At 35.0% G+C, this 11,077-nt stretch overlaps 1 protein-coding gene across 1 annotated transcript; it reads left to right on the top strand.

Annotated features, from left to right (window-relative positions):
* Nucleotides 1-1,474: 1,474 nt before the first annotated feature.
* On the top strand, nt 1,475-7,943 carry LOC111381288. The gene is made up of 9 exons (XM_023005057.1): nt 1,475-2,287; nt 3,389-3,565; nt 3,713-3,805; nt 4,468-4,650; nt 4,742-4,844; nt 5,009-5,194; nt 6,074-7,179; nt 7,271-7,668; nt 7,748-7,943. The coding sequence occupies exons 1-9, from the start codon at nt 2,027-2,029 to the stop codon at nt 7,806-7,808; spliced, it is 2,568 nt and encodes an 855-aa protein (XP_022860825.1). The 5' UTR covers nt 1,475-2,026; the 3' UTR covers nt 7,809-7,943.
* Nucleotides 7,944-11,077: the final 3,134 nt, after the last annotated feature.

Below are 11,077 nucleotides of genomic sequence, written 5' to 3'. Positions count from 1 at the left end.
TTTTTTTTTTTAATCAATTCTATGGTTGGACCAAAGAAAAAGTCAAAATTCATTAGAGAAAAAGTTTGGTGAGAGGATCTGACATTTTCAATAATTAAATTTTTTCCCCTTTCAGGACATAGCCCAGTGGTATAAATGATATGAATGATGCTATCTCCCGCCTTCTGACAGTCGCAGTGTGGGGTTCGATTCCTGAGACATGAAATTGGACTATTTGTAAGCGCAGTGTACAGACAGTTCTTGTTCTCTAACCTGTTAGGACACATCTCGCGATTTACCTCCTCACAAAATTTTAGAAACGTGGTGATGGGACCCTCAAGGTTGGGCCCAACCTTTTAATAATTACTTTTTTCTATTTTGTTTTGAGTTCATCTTGTAATAATTACTGACAACGCTGAATATGAGATGTCATTAACTTCAAAAATTAATTCCTTTTATTTATAGATTTTAGAAATCTTATTTCCAAAATCCTCTTTCAATATGCCACGCGTGATAGAATTTTGTACCCTCAAATTTATTGTTGACACCATGTCAACATTTTTTCATGTGAGCATGTTTCTCCAAATTTATTTATTTTTCTTATAATAACGTGGGAGACTTGTAATATTGTGTCGATCAAAATTCATATAACTGCAAATCTTATGATTTATAAGAAAAAAATTAAAAATTCCAAACTTTTAAGATTTTTCATTTTTTTTTTGCCAATTGCGTCCTTCATTGACATACTATATGTGTGGTGATGTAGGGTATGTTTGGCAAAGGATTACAGTAAATTTCATTTAATTTGTAAGATTGTTTGTCGTTATCTAATTTACTTAATGAAAACAATACCATGTAGAGGTGTAGGGTATATCTGAAACAATATAAATTCTATTTAGTTTGTCCGAACATTTGTCGTTATCTTATTTACCTTATTACGCGTGTCATGCATTAGATCGATAATATTGTTATGATAACGCCAACAGAAGTATCAAGTCGATAGTGACCAATCATTATCCATTGCTAAACATTCAACACGTGTACCCTAATTTTCATAAATCAGCACTTTAAGCTCTTGTTAAATATAAATTCTTTAAAATTCATTTTGAGCTGTAAGTTCTTCTATAAATAATTTTGTACGTGAACTCATAATTTTTTGCTACTTTTTAGTCACATAATTTTTTTTTAAAAATTGCTTTTTAGAAAATGTATTATAAAATTTTTTTCATCAAACACGCCCTAAATATAGAATATGGATTGGTTAAAGCATGGTATACAATGTGCGCACAAACACAAGTACACAAGACGGCGACTTCGGTTTCAAATTGTTAGTGCCTTTCCTCCCTTTATTAATTACAAAATCCACAAATCCGTAACCGAGCCAAACAAAATAATCAAAATCCACATAAAACGTCGGCGTTTTACTGGTTCCCTATCCTTCAAGGAACAATTAAATATAGTTTTTACTTTGATTTTTTAAATATCCTAATCCACCTTTCCTCCCTCTCTCCGGTTCCCTCTGGTCGCGTCGTGGACTGGAGTTTGCATTCATTTTAATTTTCCAAACGAAAACCCAGAAATTTATACATACAAAAAATATATGTATAGATTGATAGAGTCAGAAGAGGGAAAGGGGAAGGTGGACGAGGACAAACGAGTTTTACTTTTATTTGCCTGCAAATAACTGGTGGAGGATGAGAGGTTTGGAGAAGAAGACTACAAATAAAAACAACCCTTTTTGTCTTCATCTTCGAATTTCTCGTTCTCATTTTTATCCTGTTTTCCAATAAAATATTTTTATCTTCCAATATTACACATATATATTTGTATATAAGCAGCGGATTATTAGAATTTGCAATAAATTCCACCAATTCACAAAATCCCAATTCTAACCCCTTTTTAACTGACTGACTGACTCACTCTGTCTTCATTTTCTTGAATTCTGTTTTTCTGCAACAATGGAAGCAACTTTGGTAAAACTGATGAAACAAGCAAAAGCCCTGGAGTGAATTTTCATGTTAAAGTCTATACAAAAATAAATAAAAGCATGGGTGATCTTGAAACGAAGAGTTCAAGCGGTGGCGTTTTGGTGGAGGACGGCCATTTGGTATTCGGGCTTGGTTCTATTTCTGGGTCGGGTCGCAGACAACCTGATCCGGCTTCAATAACCGATGAGTGTTTTCTAGCGGCAGAGGAAGCGGCAGAGCAAGTGATGAATTGCGTACACCCGACTCTTGACACAGAGGAGAAGAGAAAAGACGTAATTGATTACGTGCAGAGGCTCTTAAAGCGTCATCTTGATTGTGAGGTGATTACATGTTTTCCGATTTCAATTAACTACATTTATTTATTTACTTGTAAAACTTTTTTTATGATGATTTTTCTCTCTGCAAGTGATTTGGTTAATTTCAGTTTGCTGAATCTTAATCGAATTTTGTGCCAATATATATATATAAACACACACACACACAATTGATGGGGTTAACAACTTCACACATGGGAGGGGGGCCCACGATGAATAAAAATCGTTGACCTCCATGAGTAGGTTGTCAACTCCGGTTGTACAAATAGCAAAATTCATATCAAAATGTACGTGGGGAAAGTCGAAGTATATTCTTGAAAATAGGTTGCTTTTCAGGTGTAATGTGAGAAGTCTTTTCTTGAAGACCTTGAAGGGGTATTTTATCTGATGATTTAGTTATTTAAGTTGTAGCAGTATCAGATTGTTTTCTTTCTAGACTTGTTAGATTCTGCATTATCTATTCATTTGTGCTAGATTCAGATGATTATACCTAATTCCGAATCTCTGATCTTGTCTTTATCATTCGTGAAAAGATCGCAAGCGACAAAATTTAAAGTACAGGTGCAGTATCGGTGTCATGGCAACAAGAAGAATGTTATGTGAATATCGGTAATCTGTTTTAATTAATGGAAGGTCGATGGCTCTTTAAAAAAGTCAAGTGGGGAGCAAAATCCCTAGATTCTTGCTTATAGGTTGAAATTAGGGGTTATTATATTTTTGCTCCTATTTACGATTCTTTTGGTTTTAGTTTCTCCAAGGCATCCTATTAAACAAATGTGTTATGGAAGCCTCGAGGATCCTTACCACTAAATAAATGGAGGACTTAAACTACTTGTAAAATGATTTTATACAAGTAGTTTGACAATCCATGAGGTGTAAACATCCTAACCATTGATTTGAATAAATGTTATTCAAATCAACGGCCAAACTGCCTGTCAACTCATGGATTGTTATACTAGTTGTACATGCAGCAGGGTTGTAAATGAAGACAAGGTTCATATATACATTAGTTCTGAATAATCTTATCCCCGAAATTCTTGCATCCATCTTTCACTTATTGAAGTGTTTAGGGCTTGATAGCACTAACTTGGTTTTTACTTGTCATAGGCTTTTCCCTATGGGTCTGTGCCCCTTAAGACGTACTTGCCTGATGGAGATATCGACTTGACTGCACTTAATGCTGAGGAATCTTTGGCACACAATGTTCTTGGTATTCTGCAATGGGAGCAGCTAAATGAAAATGCAGAGTATGAAGTGAAGGATGCGCAGTTTATAGATGCTGAGGTAGTCTCGCTTGAATGCTTCGCATCTGATTTTTTTTAATCGCTCAACTTGCATATTATTTCCATTCTACATGTTTCCAATAGCTGTCACGATGCGGCTCTTTCCGATTTACTTGTGTGGTTCTCTGAGGTTTTGGTCCGATGGCAGGTGAAAATTGTGAAATGCCTTGTGCAGAACATTGTGATCGATATTTCTATTAATCAGCTTGGAGGACTTTCTACCCTTTGTTTCCTTGAGCAGGTAGAAACTACGTGTTACTGTTAGTTCTGAAATGTATAAATATGCCATTTTAGTTGCTTGGATTCCATTCATCTAAAGTATAATTACACATAATTTTTCTCTGTCACAATGAAGCTGAAATAGCTGAACGTAAAACCTTTTGTACAGTTCCATGGGTACTTTGAAATGGTAAGTTAATGTTGGCGCTTCGTTTATCTGTTATCCCTTCTAAATGATAAAAAGTGATTGCTTTTTCTACTTCTTCTTCTTCTTATTATTATTTTTTTGTTTCTTTCCTTTCCTAATTCTGGATTCAATCGCATCAAACTTTTGTACTTACTCTGCAGCGAACCCTTTCCTACTGCAGCTTTACAGATGGTATATTGACAATCTAGAATTCTGAATATGATGTTGTAATATATTTTTTTTTGCCTTCAGATTCCCAGCTTTCGAATAGTGATATGAACTTGAAGTAGATGATAAATAAATCTTTTTAAGAGAAGACCAATTCCATTCATTTATTTCCTTGTCAATTCTTTATTAAGTTTCCCGTAAATAACTCTTTATAATCAGAATGTTGGGTGCTGCACTGCTTAAATTTGTCAAGTTCTCTTCCGAATAAAACTTTCAAGGCATGCAGTAGTTATGTTCATTGAATATTTCATGATTGTTTTTAAACGCAGGTTGATCGCTTTGTTGGGAAAAAACATCTCTTCAAACGCAGCATTCTTTTAGTAAAAGCTTGGTGCTACTATGAGAGCCGTATTCTTGGCGCACACCATGGTTTATTATCTACTTATGCTCTGGAAACACTTGTCCTATATATATTCCATCAATTTTATTCATCCTTGAATGGGCCTCTAGAGGTAACTACCTTCACTATGCGATATTGACTATGTTTGTATACATAATTTGCATTTATGAAGTTCAATTTATTAAAATTATGAGCATTTTTAGGTACTATATAAATTTTTGGAATATTTTAGCCAATTTGATTGGGAAAGCTACTGCATAAGCTTGAAAGGGCCAGTTTGCATATCATTACTTCCGGATATAGTGGGTAAGTTATGCACTTGATTATTTAAAAATGGTTTCACTTCATCTGGAGGATCTGTCTCTCTCTCGTGCGCGCATGCACGCACACCGCTCTTATTGGCACTAGCAATTTTCTTTCCCCCCGATTTAATCTTTTTCACGGCCTTCTCTTTTCTGATGTGTTTGCAGTTAAGATGCCAGAGAATGGACGGAATGACATGATGCTTAGTGAAGAATTTTTAGAGAAATGTATAGGAATGTTTTCAGGTTCAACTCAGAGTTTTGAGACAATCCCAAAAGCATTTCAGCCTAAAAGTCTTAATATATTTGACCCGCTGAAGGAAAATAATAACCTTGGACGTAGCGTGCACAGAGGTAAGCAAAATTATTCATACTTGGTCAGTTATTTTAAGATTTCAGGGAAGTCGTGATAGATATTATTAAATAGAAGTATTATATTTTTTTCTTTCTTGATTTTCCAGTTTTCAGGAGAATCCATGAAAAATAAATACATGGATTATTAGTTTCACTTGCCAATGAAATGAAAGAATCGTTAGTTATCAATTTGATCCAATCCTGGGTGATACTAGATTGTTCTGTGTTGGGTTTGCATGCTTTTGTTGGGCAAAATCCCTCCACTCATAGCATTAACGAGTCATTCTTCCCTCATCAAGGTGGAAAGTCTGAAAAATGAAGAAATATAATATGATAAATAGTTTCATAGCAGAAACGTTCTGAGAAAAGTTCATTCTCACTTTACCCTTACCTGACTTTCTGACTTCAACATAGGTTCCTGAACACCTTGTCTTAAGATGCATATCTATGTCACATAGTCTGGGCTGTAGCTGCTCTAATAGCACAATTGTCACTGCAAAAGGAGAAACTTTTCAAACAAAGTTCGTTCTTACTTGAGCTCCACCTTTGCTTTCTCATTTTTCTGAAGGCAAGAATTCTTAATTTTTCTTTACTCAAGCTGCATAAAAAATTTTCACTGCTCTAGCTGGACCCACCCACACATCTTTCTGACTTTCTTGAATAACCAGAAGGCACAACGGCTGAGACCACAAGCACCCCAGTCCTCATCGTTACCCTTCTCCACAAGCAATATTTTCTGATTGAAGAATCTGTTCTTGGGAAAACATTAACATGGCATTAATTGCTTATGCTGCCTTCCAGTTATGCTGGTACTTCTGATTGTAAGAATATGAAAAAGAGTTATAGTTCACGCTTATATTCTCGATTTTTCTCCCATAGGCAATTTCTACCGTATACGTAGCGCTTTCAAATATGGGGCTCACAAGCTTGGTCAAGTTCTCTTGCAACCAAGAGATAAAGTTGCTGGTGAGATCTGCGAATTCTTCTCAAACACTCTTGCAAGACATGGGCAAATGCAAGCGAGTGTTATCGAGCATTCAGCCTTAGTGTTCAAAGATGAAGAGTCTCTGACTGCATCTTTAGAATCCTCTGCCGAATTATACTCTGAAGATGGCATGCTTCTAAGATCATCTGTCAGTGAGTTTGAGAATGATAGTATAGGGGCTGAAGACCGATTCACTTTGGAGTTCAAAAATGAGGTAGAGAGATGCTCGACAAGAGACACTTCAGAAATAGGATCAGAAACATGCTCCTCAGCTGGTGGGCTTGCAGGGGATGCATATGACCTTGCAACATCTAATTCATCTTCGAGGATTGAACATAACACATCAGATTGTACATCTAGCAGCAATAATAGTGCCTCTCTCTTGGGGAAACATTACCATAAATCCCATTACTTTGCTTCCAAATCATCAGTAGAAAATGGAAGCGTAGCAAGTGGGAACTTTCACCAAGATGACCTATCAAATAGTACTCATCAGAAGTTTGAATTAACTTCATGGCCAGAGAGAAGGGTGAATCATGTGAAAATGAATAATACATACAGATGGTGTATGGATAATACAACTTTCTCGGCTTCGAAGGCCTGTAATTTTGAAAATCTATCCTTGGGTTGTGGGGAAATTGATCTCTTTAGTGTAGCAGGAGAGTCTGATGTAGCCTTGAATCCTTTGGCAGACCTCAGTGGAGATTATGACTGCCAAATTAGGAATTTACTATATGGTCAACTATGCAATGGGGTTTATTTGTCTGCTCCTCCATCCAATCCTCCTCCATTACCTTCTAGGATTCAAAATAAGCAGTGGGACACTGTTTGGCGACCAATGTCACTGCTTAGCCCGAGTCAGTTTTCTCAAATGAACTCAAACACTCTGTTTCCAGGACCACTTATGGGTCATGGTATTGATACTGCATTGCCCACTGTTGCTTTCGGTTCTGAAGGAAAACAAAAAGCACGAGGAACTGGAACTTACTTTCCTAATATGGTATTTTTCGCTTGTAATTTGAGTGCATGTTATCCTCTTGTTCCTTTTAGATTATTCGTAATTTAGCATGATCTTACTATCTATCTTGCAGAATGGTTCTTCCAGGGAGAAACCTTCATGTGGGAGGGGAAGGAATAAGCAACTTAGAAGTCGCAATCAGAATCAGAGACACAACTGCAGCAATGGAAATGTATTAAGTTCATCTTCGTGGAAGTTGAATTATTTTGAAGATGGTACTCGTGAATTCGTACCTGCAAGCAGCAGATTTCAAGGCCAAGGAAAATCTGATGTATGCTGCCAGTCTCCTCCTCGTTCAGTGAAAGATGATAACCATACAGATGGTTTTGAAAATGCATTACTTAAAATCGAGTTTGGATCTTTAGGGAGCCTGGCTGAAGAGGTAATATCGGGTCTATCTTGTGCTTGGGACTCGACTCATGGCATCTCAACGGGAGGTCAGGATTCAATAGCAGTGATGAAACAGGAAAGGTAACCATTTAAAATATATGATGATTTAGAGGTTTATTACTGAATGCTGGTTAAAGTTGTATCTGGTTTTCGGTTTCAGGGTTACAGAGCGGTCATTCCACCTCAAGAATGAAGATGAGTTTCCCCCTCTATGCCAATAAAATGACATGTAAAAACTTTTAGATGTTAACAAACTACAGGACCTCAGGAACAAGGAAGTATAATATATCTGTTTATGCTTCTCCATTTAGACACAAGGTAATAGTAATATAGAATTTTGCTCATTTTTGGATTTTTGCTTTGCCTTTCTTCTCCATTTCTGTTTATTGTTTAAAATGTTTTTTTGATTGTTATTTTTTATTTTTATTTTTTCTATTTTAATTTACAGTTAGATTTTAATAACTTTTTCCAAATGTTTACCAAAACACAATGAAAGTTTAGATTTACAGAAACGACAAGTCAACTTGAACCCAATTAGAAATAATACAAAAATCATTTTTATTTTTCTTTTTCTTTTGCATGTTTTGTAGAGGGGTAGAGTGCCTTCAATTGAAAAAATATGACGAGTTTTGTCTTGACTCTTCTTTGAAGGTTAGAAATGTGTCAATTTTCATAGATAAGCCATAAAAATAATATAGTTTCTAAAATGTTTTTCAACGTTTTTTAATACAAAAACATCTTCCTATACTTTTTTTATTTTTTATAACACGTGATATAAAAGTGTAATACATTACTTTATTAATAAAAGTATCGCATACCATAGTAGTGGTCGCTATACTACTATCAACACCGCCACCATCACCTTCATCGGGCCCTAACTCCACCTCTCCACTATCAACACAACAAATTTTCTCTCAACACTTTCAAATCTTCCCACTGACGTATCTCTACCACCATAATCATAAATGTCAATCTAGGCAAGTTGACCATTAGGTTGTTTGAATGCCCATGGACACTATAAATAATTATCTTCTATTTCAAATTTAATAGACCAATTTCGTATTGTATATATACGTGTATATGTTGAAATAAAATAATAATCATGATACATTGTTATAATATATACAAATGCCATACTTCATGTATTCTATTCAAAATTTTCGAGGACAAAACACAAAGTTGTGTTCGTTGAAAATCTTGCAATTGTTGTGTTGCTTTCATAAGAGGGAAAATTGGTTATATCTTGGGAGATGATTGCATATATCTTTAAACATCGTAGAATGGAGCAAATTCGTCTTAACAATTGATTTTGACAAAGCATATTATGGCCTCAGGCTTACTTAAGCTCAGCCGTAGCCGTATCTTTCTCAAATGCTTGAAATAAAGTGGAGAATTTTAACTAAAGGATGACTTTTGGGCTAGAATGATCAATTCACTCTATCTACAGCTCTAAATCGTTACATATCTTTTCTTTGATTTTATCCTGCTCCAATTTACAAGAACGTAGGGGCGGATGTAGCGGGGGCAGGGCAGGGTCTTCCCGCCCATGTTAAAAACTAATAATAAAATGTACAATTTTGGCCAAAATATTTGTGATAGCCTATCTCTAGTTTGAATCCCAGCTCAAGTCCAATATTCAATTATTCAAATTTTGTTAAAGAGACTACGATTAGTAAATACATTTATCATGACGTTCTTGAAATGTATCTTATTCTCAATTGAGGTTATATATTTAATGCATTTTTTTACTAAATTTATTATAATTATTAAGTAAATTTTACAATAGATAATTTGTATTGATCAAATCTAAAAATAAATTATTTATTTTAATATTTGATAAATTAATTTGACAATATGTGACCAATAAATAACTTGTGACTTATAAGTATGCATCTATGACCATTAACTATATAATTGTAATCTTAATATATTTAATTAATAGAAATTTTTTAATTAATTAATTAATATATGAGTTTTGAATTTTGAAACTTAAAACCTGAAAATTGAACTACCCTATATTTAATATCTGATTTTTGAATTTTTCCCATTTTGAATTGTCAGAATTGGCGCGTTTTTGGTTGAAGAAAATGTGTGAAATTGACTTGCTTGGGCCAGGACAAGGGATGCAGGCCGTGCCAGGCTCTGTTATTTTAGCCCACTTCTAGTCCAAGTGATCCATCTAGGCCTTATTGAGCTTTTAGAAAAATATTTAAAAAAAAAAAAAAAAAAAAAACTAAGAACTCTGTTCAGTATAAATTAAAATCTGATAATAATTTCAAATTAAAGTCAACAATTAATTTTCATCATACATTTTAAAAAACTTGCAAGTTTTAAACCACACATTTCATCAAAATAAGAATCTAATTTTAATCTAAACCAAATTGAGGCTAAAAATGTTTCGGGTATGGTGACTTTCTTTGCCTGACATGAGTCGTGTCGAGTCTTGTATTTTATAGAATAAGCTGGTCACGCAACCAAAATGCATGAACAGTGGAAATTAACTTTTGAAATGAATCGAAGTTAGATGATTTAATTGCCCTAAATGGAAGATGAGTAATTAGATTTGCAAGTAAATTAAATTTGAGCAATCAAACTGCACCAAATTAAAGATAAACAGCTTGGATGCTCCTCCACCCAAAGTTGGTTGCATAGTGCAAATAACCTATCGAAAATTACTACACCAAATCATATGTTCGTTATTTATTACAATAAATATAAATTTAGAAGGACATGTTTCAAACTTACTATGCCCAACCTTTTTAGCTGCAAAGGCTAACCCATTCCCTCTCTTTCCCACCCACCGCAACGTGTACATTCTCGCGAATGAGCAAACACAAAGTAAAGAAATGGTTCTTGGGAACTTTTTTCAAGTAACGTCGCAATCAATATTTATGCTATTTATATACACTATACATTCAAGAAATGGTGCATTGGTAGAAGCCAAGTTTTGGTGAAAAGTCTTACTAATTAATTGATTATAGACAAAAGGGTCAAAAGCTATAGCATTGTTTTCCAAGTGCATGTACAGATTTGTGTTTTAAAAAAAAGGTTGAACCCAACATTGAGGACCCCCACCTCCCTATCCTTGGAGCATCGTGATGGAGGTAACTCGCTGGATGTATCCCAACAGACCAGGGAACAAAAACTTGTCCGTACACTGGTACTCACAAAAAGTCTAATTCCATATTTCAAGAATCGAATCCTCATATTGTGGTTACTAGCAAGGTTAAGATTACCTCACTCTTATCCTTTGCATCATTGGGTTATGCTCCGAGGGCCTACAGACTTGTGTTTTTGCCAAAAGTCAAGAAACAAGCACAATGACTAGTCTATTGTGAAAACGAGAGTTTGTACACGAAAAAATAAGGTAGATTCACATAACGTTACTGTCCCTAGAAGCCAACAAGGTAATAATTATAATTGAAAAGGCCTTAGCAAACAGGGGTGGATAATTTGGACACCTTCCCTCCAAACGGGTCCCCGTGTCATG

The sequence above is a fragment of the Olea europaea genome, unplaced genomic scaffold, assembly GCF_002742605.1.
Source record: "Olea europaea var. sylvestris unplaced genomic scaffold, O_europaea_v1 scaffold2275, whole genome shotgun sequence".
NCBI lineage: Eukaryota > Viridiplantae > Streptophyta > Magnoliopsida > Lamiales > Oleaceae > Olea > Olea europaea.
Note: the sequence above shows the minus strand (reverse complement) of the source record. Positions and strands in the feature narration are given on the sequence as shown.